At 35.6% G+C, this 24,469-nt stretch overlaps 1 protein-coding gene across 1 annotated transcript in view; it reads right to left on the bottom strand.

The window, feature by feature from the left end:
* Positions 1-24,469, bottom strand: part of HMCN1 (hemicentin 1) — a 503,492-nt gene that overhangs the window by 323,503 nt on the left and 155,520 nt on the right. The window contains exon 5 of the mRNA XM_024751100.1: positions 1,765-1,936. Within this exon, the coding sequence (XP_024606868.1) occupies positions 1,765-1,936 (172 nt within the window). The remainder of the gene's footprint in view (positions 1-1,764; positions 1,937-24,469) is intronic.

Genomic DNA, 24,469 nt, shown 5'->3' with positions numbered 1-24,469 from the left:
TGCAAGATAGACATAATGGTAACAAGCATAATCTTTCTTTCAGCTATGTATATTAGCTGTATACATTTCCAGTACAAATTACCTGATGGACATTTGTGCCTCTAGCTCAAAACATTATTTTATTTATATCTAAAATATACTCAACTTTAGCATTTCTGGATATTGGAATTGAAGTAATATTCCTATTTGCTATGCTGATTTGATCTTATAAAGAGAGTAACAAATGACAGGCTGTAATCATATTTCCAAAGCCAGCCTAGGTAACTATTATGGCTACCAAGAAGTTATGTGGCGTTCCCAGAGACATTTACACTTGATAGATGGCAAAAACAGTAAAACAGAATAAATGTCTTTTGGAAGATCACTCAGGGTATTACTAACATAAGAGCCCTGGGCATATCTTTGCATAAAGTGTACAACTTCAGTTTCCCACGAAGCACAGCTTGAAGGCTTTTACTTGTCATAGGAATAGTTAAAGGAGGCAGTGTAATGAAGTAGCATGATAGGTGGAACTTAGGAAAAAAAGCAAATTTGGAATTAAGCCATCGTTTACTTATTCACTTCACTCTTGGCTCTCCTATGGACTACTTCTGTAGTTATATAAACAAATTAATTATAAGAATTCTATGTTTGCATCAAAAGCTTTACAATCACTGTAAATGACTTTTAAAATATCAGTATCAATGACTTTTTAAAGTAGCAGAAACTTAAGGCAATGGTTACAGGTACTTTTAAGTAGCCAGATAATGAAAAACACAAATCTTTCCTGGATAGGTAGCATGGATGGTATTAGAAGAATGCTACCTAAAAAGACAAATCCATTTCTAAAGACAAACCCATTTTTAAGACCAAACCTGTAGAAGTCTTGAAAAACAGATTTTGCTTGCTTGTAAATTTCAATTTGAGTGTTAGTGTGGATGAAGCCTTTGAGGACAATTTCATACGCTATTTTCTTTAAGGTATTAGTTATTTTCTAAGACTCAAATAAGTAAGAAAGATAGTTACTCCCTCCCCATTTATAAATATTTACAAATAGGTAAAAAAAAATGTAGCACATACTAAAGCTACAATGGGAATAAAAATATTTTGCAAACATCAATAGGTTTAAAAAATTTTTCTAAATGCAAATATTAAGAAAAATGAGGTTTCTGTTTTTATTAGATTACTATTCAACATTAAGTCTTATTGTAATATTCAACTGGCAATGGAATCAAGCCAAAACTTAGGGTTATACTATACAATTACTGAGGAAGCAAAGTAAATTAAAACATTCTAATGAGAACATGAATTTGTTTTTTAATGATTGTCTCCTATAAGATTAAAATTTATCAAGAAAATGATACAGTAAAAAAATTAATCAGTGGTTTTAAGAGGAGTTTTTTCATGTGACTCACTTAAAAATAACACAAAATACTGAATTTTACAGAATAAGTTATTGTGAAGTATTTCCCCACATAAAGATGAGGAAAATATGATTTCAGGTTCAATTAAAATATTTTTTATTTTGGATACTTTACCTACAATTAAGTTAGTAGATGTGATCTGTTTAAATTATTAGGAGTTTTAGCTTTTTGAATCTCATGTTAAGTCAATAATACTTATGACTAAAAACATTCAGTTTTAATTTTTAAACATCTTCCCTAGTCACTTTTGGATTTATTGAATTTATTCATAAAGTTAGCATTAATTTGAACAAGTGTACAAAAAATCTTTTACCTTCCATGGTTTTTCTATTTTATTATATGAATGTCCCATATATCTCACCTAAAGGATTGCGAATTTCAATCATTGGAGAAGGGCCACTCAGAGACACAGTAACCTCTTTTAGACTGGGATCAAAAGGAATTTTCCAAGTGTTTACAGCCTGTTCCAAATGATCTGTTGACAAGAGGTGAACTTTGGAAGCCTGAACCGCTTCCTCTACCCATTTTAACACCTATAAGAGAAAAAAAGAAGCATGAGTAATATCAAAACATTTACAGCTTTATACTACCTCGAATTCCTGGTGCAGTAGTTGACTGTGCTTAATTACACGACTCCGTCACTTTCTGTACTGGTGTGAGGTTTATTTCCATCACAGTTAAGACAAACTTTCCCAACCCTCAGAATGGGAGGAAATATTCGCAAACAATAAGACCAACAAGGGATTATTCTCCAAAATTTACAAACAGCTCATGCAGCTCAATATCAAAATAAAACAACCCAATGGAAAAATGGGCAGAAGACCTAAATAGACATTTCTCCAAAGAAGACATACAGATGGCCAAGAGGCACATGAAAACATGCTCAACTTTGCTAATTATTAAAGAAATGCAAATCAAAACTACAATAAGATATCACCTCACACCAGTCAGAATGGCCATCACCAAAAAATCTACAATTAATGCTGCAGAGGGTGTGGAGGAAGGGAACCCTCCTACACTGTTGGTGGGAGTGTAAATTGGTAGAGCCACTGTGGAGAACAGTATGGAGATATATATACAATGGAATACTACTCAGATGTGGTATATATACAATGGAATACTACTTGGCCATAAAAAAGAATGAAATAATGCCATTTGCAGCAACATGGATGGACATAGAGATTATCATACTAAGTGAAGGAAGTCAGAGAAAGACAAATATCATATGATATCACTTATATGCGGAATCTAAAAAATGATACAGGCAGATTATCAACTTTGAAGAAATAAATTTTAAGGAGGTATGGGAGGAAGGAATACATTTTATAAAATGTTACAAGGAAGCTCATGAATGACCTTTGAATAGTAGGAGTTTTAAGTATGCTGTTAAAAATCTGTAAGGGACAGTTAAGAAAATGATCAGACTGTAAGAGAAATGTGTGAGCTTGCCAAAAAAGGATTTCAGTATAGATTTTGTCTTTATCAAATGAAGTTAAAGGAACAAGTTACAGTTAAAGTTTGAATGGAAGAGCCTGCCATTGTTGTTCCATATCTGGTTGTTGCTGTGTGCATTCCTTTATTGAGCCTACATCTTCATAATCCTTTTGGCAGGTATATGTTGAACACTTGTTTCATGCTCGAGACAGGATCAGAGAGCATGGATACTGACAACTGATTCGTCTGTTTTCTTCTTTTTCCATGACTGTATCTACTGCCTCATCTTGATTTACAAGCAAAACCTAGAAAACCTACAAAGATAAGTGTTCTGTGGTTTATCTAGGAATAATACAGAAAATATTGCTGTTATTTTTGGTGAAGAAAATCAATTTTGTATAGTTTATTTCAACCTAAAAAAATTTGAATTTTGTTTAAAAAAATTTTTTTTAAATGATACAAATTAACTTATTTACAAAACAGAGACAGACTCACAGACTTAGAGAATGAACTTGTGGTTACCGGGGGGAAGGGAGTGAGGGAGGGATAGATTGGGCGTTTGGGACTGACATGTACAAACTGCTGTATAAAAAAAAGAAAAAAAAGACAAACTTTCCCTACATCCACTTATTATAGTAGGTTCAGAATAAAATGCTAGTTTAACTCATGCACAAATTTCAATTTTTATATCTTGGAATAATATATTCAAAATGAGATTACAGTGTCCAAAAACCAGTTGTGCAGAGATATTACATGCAGAGGTATTACAGACAGTTCTATTTCTCAAGAGAAATGAAGAGAACCTATAAAAAACATGGTAATGGCGATACTGAGATTCTTTTTCCCTCCATTCTTTCTTTCTGGATTTCTTTTAAGGTCCAATTTATAAAAGATAATTAGCAAATTATCAAATCCAATTTCAATATATTGGGTATTGAATTATTGTAATAGAGTATACTATAATTATATATTGTATATTATAATATATATTGTAGTATATTAATTATTGAAAAATAATTGCCATGCCAGCAAAATATTCATTTTTATGATAAAATAAATAAGTAGAAAATAATGGGAAGAGTAACCACTGTATTTTTTTTAAATGGAAAAATATTTCACCACCAATTTAAGTAGTGTGTCCTTGAAAACTAGGCTTTGGGAAAATACTAAGAAACTGGGTTATAATAGGGTATTAATAACTCACTGTGAACAAGGAAACCTTCCAGTCCACAGAAATGTTCTGCAACAGCAAACACAATTCCTCATTAAACAAAGAAGTCATGACTGGACAGGTACTGCTTAGTTAAACTTACACAATTACTTCTAAATCATACCAAGCTTTAATCCATCTCAGATCTTTCTCTGGCTCATATATCCTTTAAGACTATATCCCTTGTAATTATGCATAAAACACTGAACAGTGCTGGATATTAAGCTACAGCCAAGCTACTCAAAATAAACAAAAACATATTTGAAATTTCAATAGTAGTAGCCACAAATCAATGAATGAAACAAGTATTGTGTAATAACTTAATTCTCTGTAAAAAGGATCCTCCCTTTTTTTTTTTTTGTCCTCAAGGATGAGGAAAGTGGCTAAGACATATTATCATAAAATTAACAGTGTGAGGCAATTATGTTCATTCATTAAATAAAGGTTTATCGTTCAAAGTACTCTTCCAGGTACTGAGTGTTGATGAACATATTTTTAGTCAATATTTAGTAATCACACTTCTTCTCTGAACTAGTATCTTTTTGCATTATTTTGTAGTCTGCATTATTCGTTTTTAATAAATCTTCTTATCTTTCCTCCAAGGTCAAGAACCCCAGCTCCTTCATCATTGTATACCCTGAACCAAGCGACCTGCTCTACACATAATAAAGGTGGGATATGTACTAATGTCCATGAAGTTGGTCATAATGATGATAATAACGATGTCTTCTCAAATAAAAGACTGTTATGGGAATTCATGAAACAGGGAGCCTTTGCTGAAATAATGTATGTAAGGTGCCCATCACAGTACTTGCCCCATAGTGGATATTCAGATGTTTTCCTCCATCTCCAACTAAATTCCCTTCTCTTCCCCTAATTGAATATTTCAATAATGACTTCATGGGCAAAGTGAAAACACTTATCCACGAAAGTCAGATAAGATTTCTGTAAATGAAAAAGAGACACAAAGTCATTCCAGGTAGAAGAGAAGTTCTGAAGAAACACAGAGAGACAGAAGTACTCATATATGTTAGGAACATGAGTGCATCCAACTGCCTACAGTTAAGTGCTCAGAAAAGGGAGAAGCGGAAGATGAGGTTGGAAGCTCATGTCAGGGGCAGACTATGTATGGTCACAAAGTAAAGCTACGACAATCGGATTTTATCCTAAAGACCCAAATGAAAAATTCCTGAAGGACTTTATGCAGAGGAGTAACACATTGAATGTGGTATTTTACAAAGACACACCTGTAGTGGTATCATCAACTGAGCACAAAAAACAAATCTATTAGAGTTAATTACTCCATAAATCAAATGATATATTTCCTCAAAGTTTAACCTCATAAAGCACCTGGAATTTTATGTATGAAATAAAGCATGTATCAAGATAATTGTCTAAAGAAGCAGATGCCATATTTTGAAAAATGGGTTCTGAGTGACCTATCATGCTTGAACAGAAAGGTATGAATCATTCTGCTCACCAAATCTATCCATACGGCTATAGAAACCAGACTGATTATCACTAATATTTGATCTTAAATAGAACACATGTTTTAATAATCAGAGTGTTGACATTCTTATGTCTTAAACATAGAATATGACTGCGTAACTCAAGGAAATGCAAAGAACTGACTTATTGTCTGAGAAAGCACTTGATAAATTTGACTGGGGATAAATAACTTTGAGGATAATGTCTGATTTAGAGACTAAAGAAGGCAAAGGACAAGAGAAATCAGATAAATAGAACATTTGTTTTAAGGACAAGACACAAAATGTAGCCATAAATAATTCTCAATGTAAGGGAAGAAAAGAATTAGAAAACAAGGATAGTATAGAATCTCAAGTTCAACAATGAAATGTAGTAGTGTTAAGTAGAAAAAAAAGTGAAATCAATTTTTTATATACCTTTACTTAAATGTATAGTGTATTCTGGGTGACTCCTCAAACATACCTCTCCTTCAAACCCAATGTAGAAAGGTTATGATATATCACTGGAAATCTATCCTGTTGTCTGTTAGTTATGGATGGAAAGCATTAAGTTCTAGGCATTCTTATGAAAATGGAAAACTATTTAGTTGCATTTTCATAAGACAATTGTGTTTAAATGGTACGAAATATAAGCAGGCTTTTGGTTTATTCTTAATACTGTTTCCAATTCATCAACATTTATGAGGCTTTCACAAAGGGATTACCATGTATCATGATACTACTTGTTGGGAAAGATACTCATGATACTTTTTTTATCAACTTACAGAAAAAAATCAAATTGAAAACAGATGCAACTCACTTTGTTAGAAAATACAGATATTACCTACATGGGAGTAAAAGTAGATCCCTGCAAGCCACAGATCACCATAAGTGAGGTTTCTGGCCTCTCATGTTGCCACATACAAGAAAAAAACAACAACTTTGTCTAACCATGAGAAATGTTCTCATGAGATTGGAAATGATCTTATACTGATATTATAATGACAAAAAGAAGTGGACTAGAATAATGTGAGATCCTTTGAATCAGTACCTTTTCACTAACATAAAAACTGTTTCAACTCACTAGGGAACCATTAATTGTACATTAAGTTTTAATGTAAAAATAGTCTCTCATGATATGTAGCAGCTTAAACCTCAAAGGGTCTTTGAAAACATCTAACCCAGCTCTTTTATTTTATAAATGAGGGAAACTGATATTTGAAAGAGTTCTTGTACCTTTTAAACACCTAACCAGACTGATTCTGGCTCAGTAGTTATTTTTTACATAAGTCCCTTTGTTCCTGAATACACTCTCTTAGTTTAAATATTTTGCATCCTATGTAATAATCAATATTTAAAAATAAGTTCATATTTCTATTCAACTCAGGAAGGAAATGCAAATATTATTGCAAAACACAAAACTAGTCTACATTATTATGCATTATGAAATGCAATGCACAGTATTAAGTAGAAATGGAAGTGAAATAAATTTTGCATACATCTTCAAGAGTAGAATTTGAAGAAAACTTCGTTTGGAAGGATTTTTTTCTTTTTTCTTTTTTTAATCAATATATGGTTGATATGTAACATTACATTCATTTCAGATATACAATATAATGATTCGGTATCTGTACATATTGCAAAATGATCACCACGATAAATCTAAATAACACCCATCACCACACATAGTTACAATTTTCTTTCTCTTGTGATGAGAACTTTTAAGATTTACTGAGCATCCTTCAAATATACGACACAATATTATTAACTATAGCTACCAGGCTGTACATTACATCCCCAAGACTTACTTATTTAATAACTATAAGTCTGTACCTTTTGATCCCTTTACCCATTTCGCCTATCCCACCAAACCCCCGCTTCTGGCAACCACCAATCTGTTCTCTGTATCTTATGAGTTCAGTTTTGTTTTTGTTTTAGATTCCACATATAAGTGAAATCATATGTTATTTGTCTTCTTTAGTCTGACATTTCACTTAGCATAATGCCCTCAAGGTCCATCCCTGCTGTCAAAAATGACAAGACTTCCTTCTTTTTATGGCTGAATAATATCCCAGTATGTGTATGTATATATGCCACATTTTCTTCATCCATTCATCTGTAGGTGGGCACCTGGGTTGCATCTATGTCTTGGCTACTGTAAACAGTGCTGCAATGAACACAGAATGAATATAGTTTTGAGTTAATGTTTTCATTTTATTCAGATAAATACCAGAAGTGGAATTGCTTGATTATAAGATCATTTTTAATTTGGGGGATAACCTCCATACTGTTTTTCATAGTGGCTGTACCAATTTACATTCCCACCAACAGTGCACAAGGGTTCCCTTTGCTCCACATCCTTACCAACACTTGTCATTTCTTGTCTTTTTGGTAATAGCCATTCTAACCAGTGTGAGGTGATATTTCATCATGGTTTTGATTTGCAATTCCCTGATGATTAGTGATGTTGAACACCTTTTCATGTACTTGTTGGCCATTTGTATGTCTTCTTCTTTTTGTTTTTTTTTGCGGTACGCGGACCTCTCACTGTTGTGGCCTCTCCTGTTGCAGAGCACAGGCTCCAGATGCGCAGGCTCAGCGGCTATGGCTCACGGGCCTAGCCGCTCCATGGCATATGGGATCCTCCCGGACCCGGGCACGAACCCGCGTCCCCTGCATTGGCAGGCAGACTCTCAACCACTGCGCCACCAGGGAAGCCCTGTATGTCTTCTTTGGAAAAATGATTTTTCAGATCTTTTGCCCACTTTTTAATTGATTGTTTGGGTTTTTTTGCTATTGAGTTGTATGAGTTCTTTATGTTTTCAATATTAACCCCTTACCAAATATATGATTTGAAACTACTTTCTGCCATTCAATAGGCTGCCTTTTCATTTTGTTGATGGTTCCCTTTACTGTGCAGAAGCCTTTTAGTTTGTCGTAGTCCCACTTATTTTCGCTTTTGTTGCCTTTGCTTTTAGTGTCAAATCCAAAAAATCATCACCAAGACCTATGTCAAGAAGTTTATCACTCATGTTTTCTTCTAGGAGTTTTATAGTTTCAGATCTCACATTCTAGTTTTTAATCCATTCTGAGTTAGTTTTTGTGAATGGTGTAATATAGTGGTCCAGTTTCACTGTTTTGCATGAAGCTCTCCAGTTCTCTCAACAGTATTTATTGAATAGACTTTCCTTTCCCCATTGTATATTCTTGGCTCCTTTGTCATAAATTAACTGACCATATTATGTGTGGGTTTATTTCTGGGCTCTATTTTGTTCCATTGATCTATGTGTCTATTTTCACATCCATACCATAACTGTTTTGATTACTATAGCTTTGTAATATAGTTTTAAATCAGGCAGCATGATGCCTCCAGCTTTGTTCTTTCTCAAGACTGCTTTGGCTATTTGACGTCTTTTGTGGTTCCATACAGACTTTATGATTGTTTGTTCTAGCTCTGTGGAAAATGCCATTGGAATTTTGACAGGGATTGCATTGAATCTATAGATTGCTTTGGGTAGTATGGACATTTTAACAATATTAATTCTTCCAACCCATGAGTAGGGAATATCTTTCCATTTATTTGTAATTTATTTCATCAATGTCTTATAGTCTTTAGTATACAGCTTTAAGCTCCTTGGTTAAATATTTTTCTGAAGTATTTTAGGTATTAAGTATTTTATTTGTTTTGATACCATGTGGAAGGATGTTTTTTTTTTTTTTTTTTTTTTTGCAGTATGTGGGCCTCTCACTGTTGTGGCCTCTCCCATTGCGGAGCACAGGCTCCGGACGCGTAGGCTCAGCGGCCATGGCTCACGGGCCTAGCCGCTCTGCGGCATGTGGGATCTTCCTGGACTGGGGCATGAACCCGTGTCCCCTGCATTGGCAGGCGGACTCTCAACCACTGCGCCACCAGGGAAGCCCCTGGAAGGATGTTTTTAATGTAAAAAATTATATCCAAATGAATTTCTCCAGAACATCTTTTGGTGGGAAAATGGAAATATGGTAAAGTGTTAGATACAACTTGTAATTATGCATATATCTGTATCTTTGTTGTTGCTGTTTATCATCTGTCATCTCTACTAAACTGTCCCATGAGACAGAAGCTATGGATGACATGTTCACTACTATATCTCCTCAACCTAACACAATGCATGAGATATAGATACAGTAAATTCCTAATAAATATGTATGAGAAGGAGGGAAAAGAGGAAAGAGGGAGGAAAGAGAGAGAAATTGTATATCAGATCTTTACCCTCAGAGTTAAGAGTATGTGAAAAGGTAACATTTGGGCCCTGTGTTCATTTGTGACAAGCCCTCTCTCAGCACTAAATTTTCAACACTGAGCTGAATAGGGTACAAACTTGCAGGTGTGGTCTTAAATGTGAGCATCAGGCTCTAATTAGTTTTGATTTATTTGGTTAGCTAACTTGGGATTTAAAAATGCAGTGGAGATATCTCTAGAATTAAGTCCATTTTTAAAAAAATACCAATGTATGCTTTTCAGTAGCACTGGATGAAGATTTTTCAATCTCAGTAGTGGTAGAAAGTTGTTCAGTAAATGAATGCAACAAAGCAAAAGTAGTTTAAAAGGCTGGGTTAGGCATAAGTTAGGCTAATAATCAGAGCCTACCCAGAAAACCATCCATGTAATATTACTATTAATAATAGAAAGCACTTTTATAGTGTTTATTACATGCCAGATACTTTTAAGAGCTTTACAGTGAACTTCACAATAGCTCTTCGACATAGGAATGGTTATCTCCATCTTACATACGGAAAACCTAAGGCACATTCTCAAAGTTCATAAGTCACACAACTAGTAAGAAGGCAAGGCTGGCCTTTTGATTTCAATAATCTTGTCTATTTTCTAAATTTATCATAAGGAAAAATCACAATTTTCAAGAGTGAATCAGAAATAATAGCTAGTGAAAAAAATCAATGCAGCTGTTTTAAATGAGAAGTGGCTTGCAAAACAGTGATTTGATTATCTGTATATTATTATCACTACTTGAACAGTAAATTGTCAAGAATTAACTTACATAAAAATATTAAAGCCTTTAAATCTATATTGAATTTGATGTGAGAATGACTTACTACATTTCCAAGACAACCATTTTGTGATAAACCCTACATGATAGCAGAGGCAGGCTTCACTCCACTCTGATCTGGCTAAGAGACAGAGACACTCCTCTGGGTAACCAGGAGAGCCTTTCCCCCAAGGTTCAAGTTCATTTTTACCCTGCAGTATAGCATAGAACCCATAATTCAGAATCTGCATAGAAGTCACTAAGCATTTACTGAGCATCTACTGAATATAAAGGATAGTATACGATACTATAGAGAACACCAAAGAAATAGAAACACACTCCCTGCCTTATTAGACATGACAATCTAGTTGGAGAAATGAGACAAAGACAATAAAAACAAATTAACTAGCTTACCTTCAAGTAATAAATTAAAAAGATCAGATTTATAGTCTCAATTTTATATTATAAATGATCAATTTATAGTCCTAAACTGTGATGCACTTTTCTACTCAAAAATTTTAATGATTCCCTGTTACATTCAGAATGAAGCCCAAACCGGGAATATACTGAGGGCTGGCAATGGGAGTAGTCTACCCTGGATGCAGATAACAAAGGGGTGCACTGTCTGTGGAAAATTTAAAAACAATTAAAAAAAAAGGACTAAAAGTTGCTCTGCTTTCTAATATCATGTCCTAGTAATCCTAACCAATTCCCCCTTAAAAAAAATTGTTTGCCTAAAGTCTAAGCAACTGCTGTTATTACCGTTGAGTTTTAATAATACATGTAAGCTTCAAATTAGCACATTTTTATTACTTTCCCTTTAAGAAACATCATATTCTGCATAGACATTAATTCAGAGAACTCCCAGTTATCTATCACATACATGGTCATGCTAACTCTGTTACTCACTTTCATTTCAAGAGTATATGTAGTACTGTGATCGTACATTTTCCTGTATTTAGACAGTAGATCCAAGCTATACCTTCATAGCTCAGGAGTTACATGATATGACATGTGTTAAAAGGATCACTCTAGGCTCTGTGTTGAAATTACACTGTAGGGGATGAAAGGTCAGAAGCAAGGAGATCAGATATAAAGCCACTGCATTAATCCAGGTGGAAGATGATAGTGACACAGACCAGGGTTGTAACAGTGAGGCAGAAAGAAGTGGCCAGTTTTGGATGTTTACTGAAGCCAGAGTTGGCAGGGTTTACTGAAGACCAGAAGTGGAGCTTGAGGATGATACCTCTGTTGCCATTAACTGAGACAGTGAAGACCGCAGGAAGTTGATTTAAAGGGGTGATGGACTGAGGAGGAGAATGTAGGCTCTCAGCTTGGGCATGCCAAATTGAGACGTCTATTAGACACCAGGTGGAAGAAAGAAGCAGGCAGTCAGATATATGGATCAGAAGTTCAGTTAGGAGGTCCAGATTGGAGATATAATGGAATTTTAAATCATGAAGCTCTCCTCACAGCCCCTCCCCACCAACAACTTACACAAAGGGGGAAGTACACCAGCCTGTGAAAATAAACTTAGACGTTAATACACAATGGCCCAGAAGAAAGCCTTGGAACAAGTCTCCCCTTGTTCTGACTCCAGGCAACCTTCAGATGACAAGGTACCCCCCAGATTGTATATGAGTCTGTAGGGAGTGAATGCACTAGTCATGCCAATACAAGTGTTGTAGACTTATGGCAATGAGATTTCTCATCATAGTTAAATGAGTAGCATTCTAATCTTATACAACACTGCTCTGAGTTTGGCTAATGAGAGTCCATTCCTGAGGAGGATGGGTCCACTTTTGGAGTGCTGACAAACCCAGTTCCATAGTTTGCAAATCTTAGCAAATCTACCACAGAAATGTCATATTTTGAGGTCTCTTAAGAAGGTCTTTTGGGCTTCCCTGGTGGCGCAGTTGTTGAGGGTCCGCCTACAGATGCAGGGGAGGTGGGTTCGTACCCCGGTCTGCGAAGATCCCACATGCAGCGGAGCGGCTGGGCCGTGAGCCATGGCCGCTGAGCCTGCACGTCCAGAGCCTGTGCTCCGCAACAGGAGAAGCCACAACAGTGAGAGGCGTGCGTACCGAAAAAAAAAAAAGGTCTTTTGCTGATAATATCCATTTTTATTACCCTCTGTGTACCTTATACCTATTTAATTTGGAAAATTCCAGAGTGAGCTTTTCCAGCAGTAAGTGCCCCAAAACAAGTGAGGTTGGTAATTCATGGAACAGACCATAAATGCTCGTGCTTGAAGGTAGGCAAAATAAGAAATAATTTATGTGTTATAAGGTTTTTGTCAAGAAAAGGCTTTCTGGTGGAACAAAATTTTACTGAGTTCAATATAGAGAATATGGGTTGGGGGAGGGCTTAGAAATTGGAAGAGCATTAGAAAATTTGGGTTCAACAGGGACACTACAGAGGATTGATGACAAAAGTGACAATCAACCTCAACTCTATGAACACCTAAAACTTGTGTAAAACTACCACACCTTCAACATGATGAAAGTTCTCTAATGCAAAGCAGCTGAAAAAATAAAAGCACACTTCAGACATTTCTGAACGGTGAAATCATTCCTGCTGTTATAAAGTGTCAAAGTATATTTCACTAATTTATCTTCATAAAATTCTTACGTGTCAAAGCTCAATGCGCTACAAAGAACTGAGGAAATTTATCTTGCCAGATTATTTAAAATAATAAAAATATAAAGGATGGACTTTTATACATTAGATCCTCGGACCTTATTTATCATATAGCTAAAAGCTGGTATCCTTTTACCAATCTCTGCCTGTTTTCCTAACCACCCAGCCCCATTGGTGAAAGTGGGGTGTTAAAGTCCCGTACTATGATTGTGTTACTGTTGATTTCCCCTTTTATGGCTGTTAGTATCTGCCTTAAGTATTGAAGTGCTCCTGTGTTGGGTGCATAAATATTTACAATTGTTTTGTCTTCTTCTTGGATCGATCCCTTGATCATTATGTAGTGTCCTTGTCTCTTGTAACACTCTTTATTTTAAAGTCTATTTTGTCTGATATGAGAATTGCTACTCCAGCTTTCCTGTGATCTCCATTTGCATGGAATGTCTTTTTCCATCCCCTCACTTTCAGTCTGCATGTGTCCCTAGGTCTGAAGTGGGTCTCTTGTAGGCAGCATATATACGGGTCTTGTTTTTATATCCATTCAGCCAGTCTATGTCTTTTGGTTGGAGCATTTAATCTTTTTACATTTAATGTTATTATCAATATGTATGTTCCTATTACCATTTTCTTAATTGTTTTGGGTTTGTTATTGTAGGTCTTTTCCTTCTCTTGTGTTTCCTGCCTAGAGAAGTTCCTTTAGCATTTGTTGTAAAGCTCGTTTGGTGGTGCTGAATTCTCTTAGCTTTTGCTTCTCTGTAAAGGTTTTAACTTCTCCATCAAATCTGAATGAGATCCTTGCTGGGTAGAGTAATCTTGGTTGTAGGTATTTCCCCTTCATCACTTTAAATATGTCCTGCCATTCCCTTCTGGCTTGCAGGGTTTCTGCTGAAGGATCAGCTGTTAACCTTATGGGGATTCCCTTGTGTGTTATTTATTGTTTTTTCCTTGCTGCTTTTAATTTTTTTTCTTTGTATTTAGTTTTTGACAGTTTGATTAATATGTGTCTTGGTGCGTTTCTCCTTGGATTTTTCCTGTATGGGACTCTCTGTGCTTCCTGGACTTGATGAACTGTTTCTTTTCACATATTAGGGAAGTTTTCAACTATAATCTCTTCAAATATTTTCTCAGTGCCTTTCTTTTTCTCTTCTTCTGGGACCCCTATAATTTGAATGTTGGTGCATTTAATGTTGTCCCAGAGGTCTCTGAGACTGTCCTCAATTCCTTTCATTCTTTCTTCTTTATTCTGCTCTGCAGTAGTTATTTCCACTATTTTATCTTCCAGGTCACTTATCTGTTCTTCTGCCTCAGTTATTCTGCTATTGATCCCTTCCAAAGAATCTTTAATTTCATTTATTGTGTTGTTCATCACTGTTTGTTTGCTCTTTAGTTCTTCTAGGTCCTTGTTAAACGTTTCTTGTATTTTCTCTATTCTATTTCCAAGATTTTGGATCATCTTTACTATCATTATTCTGAATCCTTTTTCAGGTAGACTGCCTATTTCCTTTTCATTTGTTAGGTCTGGTGGGGTTTTGCTTTGCTTCTTCATCTGCTGTGTGTTCTTCTGTCTTCTCATTTTGCTTACCTTACTGTGTTTGGGATCCCCCTTTTGCAGACTGCAGGTTCGTATTTCCTGTTGTTTTTGTTGTTTGTCCCCAGTGGCTAAAGTTGGTTCAGTGGGTTGTGTAGACTTCCTGGTGGAGGGGACTAGTGCCTGTGTTCTGGTGGATGAGGCTGGATCTTGTCTTTCTGGTGGGCAGGTCCACGTCTGGTGGTGTGTTTTGGGGTGTCTGTGGCCTTATTATGATTTTAGGCAGCCTCTCTGCTAATGGATGGGGTTGTGCTCCTGTCTTGCTAGTTGTTTGGCATAGGGTGTCCAGCACTGTAGCTTGCTGGTCGTTTAATGAAGCTGGGTCTTGGCGTTGAGATGGAGATCTCTGGGAGATTTTCGCCATTTGATATTACATGGAGTTGGGAGGTCTCTTGTGGACCAGTGTCCTGAACTTGTCACTCCCACCTCAGAGGTACATCCCTGACACCTGGCTAGAGCACCAAGAGCCTTTCATCCACACGGCTCAGAATAAAAGGGAGAAAAAACAAGAAAGGAAGAAAGAAACAAAAGAAAGAAAGAAAGGAAGGAAGGAAGGGGGGGGAGAGAGAGAGAGAGAGATAAGAAAGAAAGAGAGAAAGAAATAAGATAAAATAAAATAATATAGAATAAAATAAAGTTATTAAAATAAAAAATAATTATTAAGAAAAAATTTTTTTCAAGTAATAGGAAAAAAAGCCAGACTGACAGAACCCTAGGACAAATGGTAAAAGTAAAGCTATAAAGACAAAATCACACACAGAAGAATACACATACGCACTCACAAAAAGAGAAAAAGGGAAAAAAAAATATATATATCTTTGCTCCCAAAGTCCACCTCCTCAATTTGGGATGATTGGTTGTCTATTCAGGTATTCCACAGATGCAGGCTACATCAAGTTGATTGTGGAGATTTAATCCTCTGCTCCTGAGGCTGCTGGGAGAGATTTCCCTTTCTCTTCTTTGTTCACACAGCTCCTGGGGTTCAGCTTGGGATTTGGACCCGCCTCTGCCTGTAGGTCGCCTGAGGGTGTCTGTTCTTCTCTCAGACAGGACAGGGTTAAGGGAGCAGCTGATTGGGAAGTTCTGGCTCACTCAGGCCGTGGGGAGGGAGGGGTACAGATGCAGGGTGAGCCTGCAGCGCAAACTATTGACTTTTTCATTCATATCTCCCATTGAATCCTTTGCTGTTTGCTTGGGTTTTTTTGTTTTTTTGTTTTTTTTCATTTTTTTCCCCTCTACTAACTACCTTTCTATTTTAGAATAGAAAAATCTCAGTGAATTCAGTTTTCCCATTAAAATTCTTCCTAGTTATGAAAGGAAAAGAAATTATAAAAACACCTGAGTATATAAATACATACATTCATATACCTACATACATACACAAATACATGCAAACATACGTAGACTCATTCAGGTCTTACTCCTGGCTACAGTGAAAGCAGGTAAAAGTCCAAAATTTACTCAGGCTCTTTCTGAGTAACAAAATAACCCATAGTTAAGAAGTTACTTGAATACTCTTAAAATTAGCTTTCTTAGCAAAATTTATTTCCAAAATTATATAATTATGCGGGCATAGTACATGGGAGGTAGATTCATAGTTGGCCAGATTCTCAAAAGTACATAGGAGGGGGGTTTTGAAAAACAACTTTGCAGAGGTACCGTCTCTTCTTTAGAACAATCATTTATATTACTAAACAAAATGTTTCTTTTAAAGTATCTGAACATCTCACTTAAAACAGATAAATTACAGCATGAAATAAGTCATACTGTGAAGAAATTCCTCACTTCATAACTGAACTACAGGCTCTTTTCAAGTGTTTATATATAGTCTTTAAATAATTAAAAGAAGTATCTATGAGCTAAAGTATTCCAGAGTATGAAAACAAATTTTAATTTACAGTGACTAAGCAAAGTAGGTATTTATGTGTCCTGATCTGCCCTCCACCCCCTTTCTACCAGAACAAAGCTAAAATACAAGATTGTCTGGTTTATACTTGACATGTAAAAATCCTATCAGTCCCTTACAGCATACATGTAATGAAAATTAGCAAGATCTTTCCCCCAAAACCTCAAAACAGACTTTGTTCCCAAGAAGAATTTAGAAAGGGGCAAGATCTGGCTCTTAAATATAGAATAATCTGTGGTGGACAATTTATTCCTCTGGGGCAGACACATATACACTGAATCTCCAGAATTGATAATGTCAAGTCATACATTTACAAGGAGGAGGAATCAGAACAATTATGGCTACAAGACTGCTCCACTGGCTTCAAGATGCAGACTTACTTATTCCGGATTCCAAATCATAACTGAATGGTTATTTTGATGGCTGCCATTTAAATAGCACTTACATGCTAAGCCCCACGTTAAGAACTTTACAAATTTTACCTCATTTAATTTTTCCTATATCCTGAAAGTATTTAAATTTTACAGTAACACACTGCTAAGTATAAGATATAAGATTCCCAAAAAAGCATAGGACCCCAAATCACATGCTCTCAACCACTGTAATGTAATATAGGATAAAGTTGTTTGGGTGCCCATTGCCCCACATTCCTATGTTTGAAAGAAATCTCAGATTCCAACTGGACCAGGACAAAAAAAAAAAGAGAAATAGAGAGGGGGCTGAGGAGAAGGGAGAGAAAAAGGGAAGGAAGGGGAGGGGAAGAGAGTGGGGGGAAGAAAGAGAGAAAAGGGAGGAAGGGAGGGAAGGAGGGACAGGAGGAAGGTAAAGAAATAAACTAGATTTTGAGCTTCTAAGCCTAAGTCCTAGGAATTTAAAAGTGATTCAAAAGATTTCAGGGGACTTCCCTGGTGGCGCAATGGTTGAGAGTCCGCCTGCTGATGCAGGGGACACGGGTTCGTGCCCCGGTCCGGGAAGATCCCACATGCCGCGAAGCGGCTGGGCCCGTAAGCCATGGCCGCTAAGCCTGCGCGTCCAGAGCCTGTGCTCCGCAACGGGAGAGGCCACAGCAGTGGAAGGCCCGCGTACCACAAAAAAAAAAAAAAAAGATTTCAGGCATAATTTTGATTATATGCAAAGTTAAAATTATGTCCTGGTCTAAGATGCACCCCTATACACACTTAATATGTAAATCTACCGTACTGTCATGTGCTTGTTGAGTTTGGGAATAAGACAGAGGAAGTGATTCAGATGCATTAAACACCAATAGCATTTGGTTGATTAAGTTAATCTCACAATAGATCTGCTCTTATCAGTGAGATGGGAAAATCTCACAGTCCATAGACTACAGCTCTTTCATCACTAATCGGAACCATATAAGACCAAACAGACCCTAACTCAGCTGATGGAGGCTCCCTCACTTTTAGACAGAATGTGGATGGGCACTGCAAACATTTATCTTAATGACTTAGCGTGTTGATTTGTACCCATTCTGACACATTATTTAGATATTTTAACACATTCAGTCAAGTTACAAGCACGTTTCACTGACCCCCAGACCATTCAGTCACTAAAAGGAGTCTTTTGTATACCTCTGCTCTGATTACGTGTTGGTTTTAAAGTAAAGTTCTCAAGATCTCATCATACTTTCCGTATTTCCAAATAGCCTCCTAAGAACTAATAATGTACGCAAAAACAAGAAGCTTTTGGAAGTATATATTCAAATGTCATACAATATAGCTTTAAGTGCATTTAGTGAGGAGATAAATTGGAAGATTTAAAGATCCAGTTATTTCAGAGGTTCCACAAGGTACAAATGCTAGTAACAATGTGTGCCTAAGACAGTCAAGAAGAGGAGCCATCGGTGTGGACTAAAATTATTGAGAAACTCTTTATAGGAGTGGTAAAACTTCAATATTATACAGTTTTTAAAAATCTGGCACCATGCACAAAAATCTCAGTAACACTAACTCTTTCCAGATTCCCTGTAATCTTTAGTAAGGACCCTTATATTTATATAACAGCCTGGGTTTTACTGGTAACACTTGAAATAATATAGGTGAATATTCAGTACTTGCAAAGCACCTTCAGTCTCACTTTGAAATTACAGTGAAACTTTATTAGCCCCACAACTAAATCATCACTCCAGAGACGGTAGTTGGAAACAACTGTACAAATCTTAGCAGCTCCCAAGGGGGAAAGAGAAAAAGTAAAGCAAGAGTCTAAATTTGGGAAGTAAATGAAAGTGATGGATTAAGAAAGAGAAATCAGCATACCAAAAGGTAATCTAGATGTCTGAAAAAGAGATTGGAAAGTAAAGGTGATACAGAGGCAGGAAGACATTTTCAACACTGGGTGGGGGTAGTGAAGGAGGAGGTAAAAAAGAAAAAGCATCCAATGAACAATCTATTAAGGTCTTTAGAGTATATACTATTTATGTAATATTTATTTTAAATCGAATTATCACAGTTTATTAACAACCAAAGAAAAAATGACAGTGATTAATGGCCTGAAAATAGATTTTATACTAAGTTGATAAACATTTAAGTACAGTCATTTTATCAAATACTAGGTTCTGCACTAAATCCATAAGGGAAAAGGTATGTTCCCTGCCTATAACAGTTTTCAAAGTCAGATGTGAATAACTAAAGTACAGGCATTTGGCATTTGCTATTATAAACTAGGATAACATATCCTCTCTGTTTCACCCCTAGTAAATTCATGTTTTTTGAGCAGGGGGACAGTTCTGGGTCTCTGACTAAGAGCAGTGAGAGATGCCTCAGCAAAACATAATACATCATAAATGTTTTCCCGAATACCTCCTACTCAGGGACAGACACAGGTTCTGTGGGCCTAAAGCTTATACAATTTGGGGGCCCTCTTTAAGAGAAATACAAATTTACAGCTATGAAAGTAGGTATAAAAACAGTCACCTGTAATAAGAAAATAGTTCACATGCACTTCAAATTATTAAAAGCTGACAAATACTGTAAATCCCACAAAATCTAGAAATAATTAAAAGAAAGTTGCTATTGTTAACTGACAAGAGGCTATTATATTTTCCCCCTTGCATATTTGGCTTCATACTCTTTGAATGTCTGCTCCCATGACAAAAAAAAAATGTAATATTTTATGTAGAGAAAACAGAAAGTCTTTAATATAATTTATCAAAAAAAAATTTTTATTATCTGGGATGCTTTAAGAATTTTGACTTCATACATGACGTATTTGGTTTCTGAAGTATTGCTAGAGCTATGCATCCCAACAAAACAGCCAAAATTACCCCAGTGTCACCGGACACAAGGGCACATGTGTCAGAGGGGAAGCTAAAGTTGAAGGAGACAGTGGTCTTAATCAATGATGGTTTAAATATCTTACCTTTGCAAACATCCCCCCTCAATTTTTAACTCTCTGAACATGTTTCAGTTCATTTCCCAGAGCCTTGGAAGGGATTCAAATAAAGAAAGTGCCTGAATTTAAATTTTGTTACCGTCAATGTAATCCTGCCTCCACTCCCATTTTTGGAGGATTCATTAATTGCAACTTCCTTGCCCATTTACTTCACCACTCAAATGGCAACCAACAACGTCAAATTTTTATTTATTTATTTTTTTTAGCTGCCTGAAGACCAGTCAAGAGTGAGTTTCACTATCTCCTTGCTTGGTAAATATTGCTATACATTGCAATTATACCACAGTCTTGGACTGATTATTGACTAAATGATCAGGGACCATTTTAAGTAATTGCCATTAGGTTCTATGAAATTTCTAAGATGAACTAAGCTAGACATGCAGCATTCTCCTGAGAGATCAGCAATGTGGCAGTTAAAATAAACCAGGCTAAAAATAATGAAGCACCAATGATACTGGGAAGGAAGAAGAAATAGAAGTCAAAGATATCTTAGATTCAACATAACCTCAGTGGTAATTTAATGTGGACATGAAAAAGAAGGAAAATCTGGAACGACTCATGATACTATACACAGAGAATCCTAAAGATGCTACCAGAAAACTACTAGAGCTAATCAATGAATTTGGTAAAGTTGCAGGATACAAAATTAATGCACAGAAATCTCCAGCATTCCTATACACTAATAATGAAAAATGTGAAAGAGAAATTAAGGAAACACTCCCATTTACCACTGCAACAAAAAGAATAAAATACCTAGGAATAAACCTACCTAGGGACACAGAAGACCTGTATGCAGAAAAGTATAAGACACTGATGAAAGAAATACAAACAATGGAGAAACAAACAATGATGAAAGATGATACAAACAGATGGAGAGATATACCATGTTCTTGGATGGGAAGAATCAATATTGTGATGCACCCCAATGTTCACTGCAGCACTATTTACAATAGCCAGGTCATGGAAGCAACCTAAATGCCCATCGACAGATGATGGATAAAGAAGATGTGGTACATATATACAATGGAATATTACTCAGCCATATAAAGGAATGAAATTGGTTCATTTGTAGAGATGTGGATGGATCTAGAGACTGCCATACAGAGTGAAGTAAGTCAGAAAGTGAAAAACAAATACCGTATATTAACGCATATATGTGGAACCTAGAAAAATGGTACAGATGAACTGGTTTGCAGGGCAGAAATAGAGACACAGATGTAGAGAACAAACATATGGACACCAAGGGGGGAAAGTGGTGGTGGGTGGGCGTGGGGGTTGGATGAATTGGGAGATCAGGATTGACATGTATACACTAATGTGTGTAAAATGGATAACTAATAAGAACCTGCTGTATAAAAAATAAATAAAATTCTAAAAATAAAAAAAGGAACATTTATGTCCATGAATTTTAAGAATTAACATTGTAAAACATCCATATTATTCAAAGTAGTATACAGATTCAATGTAATCCCTATCAATAATATTCACTATTGTACTACCTGTAAATAGTCACTGTTCAATATTTTGATATTCCCTTCTGTATTTGTGCATTTGTGTGTGTGCTTATACACAGACTTATTTACATAATTAGGATTATTACACATTTAGTTTTCTTTTTATTTTGAATTTTATTTATTTTTTTATACAGCAGGTTCTTATTAGTTATCTATTTTATACACATCAGTGTATATGTAGCAATTTCAATCTCCCAATTCATCCCACCACCACCACCACCACCACCACTACTTTCCCCCCCTGGTGTCCATACATTTGTTCTCTACATCACACATTTAGTTTTCTTATTTCAATACATATTTATAAACACTTACTCTGTACTCACCCATCAGGTAAACATTTGGGAATACAAAAGAAATTAGAGTTCATGGCCAGAAGCAGATTTTTAAGGTATTAAATTAGATTGTAATAAGAAACTTAATGTTGGAGTCAGGAGACAAACTAAAGGCAGTAATTTGTAGGAGATGAATTAATCAGTGTCCAGCCTCCCAGTGAAAAAGGCAATCCTAAAACTAGATATTCTTCACCCAATGACAATGTAAGAAAGATCTTACATACGCTCATTCAGTAAGAGGCTCTTAACATGCAATCCATTACAGACTGGTTGAACTTAGCACTCTGAATTTCTAGACCACTAAAGAAATACTTGCAAATTAACCATGGTTTCAGAAAACTACTGCACTGATCTTTGGTTATTTTTTAAAGCCTTGTTTTGTAAATAGGACAGTGTGATAGAGTGAGTACACCTTTCTCATTTCTGAGACATAATTAATTTTTACAGTAATTAGTCACACAATCTGTACAAACCTCTGGGGTGAAATATACTGAAGTCAGTATCTTTGATTTCAAAACAATTAAAAAATATAGCTTTATGATTCAGTAAGAAACAAGATGTCTTGGCCAGAAAATGAACAGGAAAGAATATTGACAAGAAAAATGACCACAGTGTTTCTCTCAGCAATCACAGGGTAAAGAAATGGAATTACAGGCTAATTACCTAGTACTTCAAGCACGTAAAACATTTTGGAGCACATGAAAAATCAATGAGAAATATTAGTTCATTAGAGATTTAATGCACAGATTTGAAACTACGGCTTTCACTTGCAACATACAATCACAGTAGATAATAGTTACAGTATCAATGGGGCTCAACATTTTATTACTAACTTTACCTACACAGTAAACAATGCTGGTATTAATTAGAGATATTTATAAACAAAAGAAAATAACAAATGATATTAATCTAAAGAGGTAATCAACAAAATGTTAATTAAGTTGTCCCCAGCTCCTAGGAATTAGCATAACTAATTCTAAACTCAAGAGTTAGGAGAGCCAAATAGATAACTCTAGAGATATATGAAATGCTCGGTAAGTTTTCACAAAGACAAAAATGATTACAGTTAAATATCACCAGAAAGATATCACTAGAAACAGCTCCCAATACAGTGTTTACTAGTCACACAGGCATTGAACCATAGCCAAGCAAATATCCAAAGTGAGTAATGGTAACAGCTTTAGTAATTATTTTCATGTGAATTCCTAAACTCAACCCAAAGTGTTTATATTCAATAACTGTCACATTTCTGAAGGAAAATCCAAAAATTTTGCTGTAAGCATTTTCTTATCTGTACAAAAAAAAAATAATGATGATGATACCATACACATCCATCATAATGGCTAAACTGAAAAAGACAAACACCAAGTGTTGGTGAAAATGTGGAACAGTCAGGATTCTTACATACTACTGATGAGAATATAAATTGAACCAACTTTCAAAACAGGTGGCATCTACTGAAGGTGAATTTATACTCTGTGACAGAACATTCTTTCTCCTAGATATTTAACCAAGAGAAATTAATGCATAGGTACAACAAATGAACATCCTAGAATGTTCAGAGCAGTATTATTTGTATTAGATCAAAACTGGAAATTACCCAAATATATATCAACAGTGGAATGGATAGATTGTGATATATTCATAAAAACTGAACTCAACACATGAATGAGGATGAATGATTTACAACTATGGGTAACAATGTGGCTGAGTCTCACAAATAACAATGCTGAACAAAAGAATCCAGACATTAAAGTGTGCGTGCTGTATGACTGCATTTATGTAAAGGACAGAATGAGCCAAAATAATCTATGTTTTTCGAGGCCGGGATATAAGGGTACCCTTTGTAACTGGAAGGTGGCCTGAAGAGGGTTTCTGGGGTCCTGGCAATGTATTGCCTCTCGATCTGGGTGTTGGTTACCTAGGATGTGTTGAGGTTGTGAAAATGTATTAAGCTGCAGGTTTATGTGTACTTTTCTGTATGTATATAATACTTCAGTGAAGAGTTTATAATAAAAGAAAAATTAATAATGATTCACAAAAGCCCTTTTCTAAACAAGCACATGCTTTTATTTATTAAGTTTAATTTAACTGAAATAAAGTTTCACTAATTAATTTCAAGAAATTCAACTATACACATAAAACTAAAGGGGACTCATGAGAAGACAAAAAAAAAAAGATTTCCATGGTAAAAATTTACAATAACACTGGATAACACATCAGATAGATGGGAAAACAATAAATAAAATATACACTGATTTTTTTCAACTCTTAAAGTACCATAAATTATAAGATGCACCACTATGTTATGTGCCAATTAGAAAGGTAAAACACCTGTAATCGATCTGTGACATGCCACTGATTATAAAACAAATTCCATTAAAAACATTAAGTTTTTTTAAGTGTCTCTTATAATGGATAAGAAGTGTACCATAAACAAATAGTAATAACCGTGGGTACTCAGACTAGGAAAGGCTCCACACGGCAGGTATCCTCTGGGAAGGGGTTATCTATGAAGTGGGACAAAAAAAAAAAAAAAAA

The sequence above is a fragment of the Neophocaena asiaeorientalis genome, unplaced genomic scaffold (assembly GCF_003031525.2).
Source record: "Neophocaena asiaeorientalis asiaeorientalis breed wild unplaced genomic scaffold, Neophocaena_asiaeorientalis_V1.1 scaffold67, whole genome shotgun sequence".
Classification (NCBI taxonomy): Eukaryota; Metazoa; Chordata; class Mammalia; order Artiodactyla; family Phocoenidae; genus Neophocaena; species Neophocaena asiaeorientalis.
Note: the sequence above shows the minus strand (reverse complement) of the source record. Positions and strands in the feature narration are given on the sequence as shown.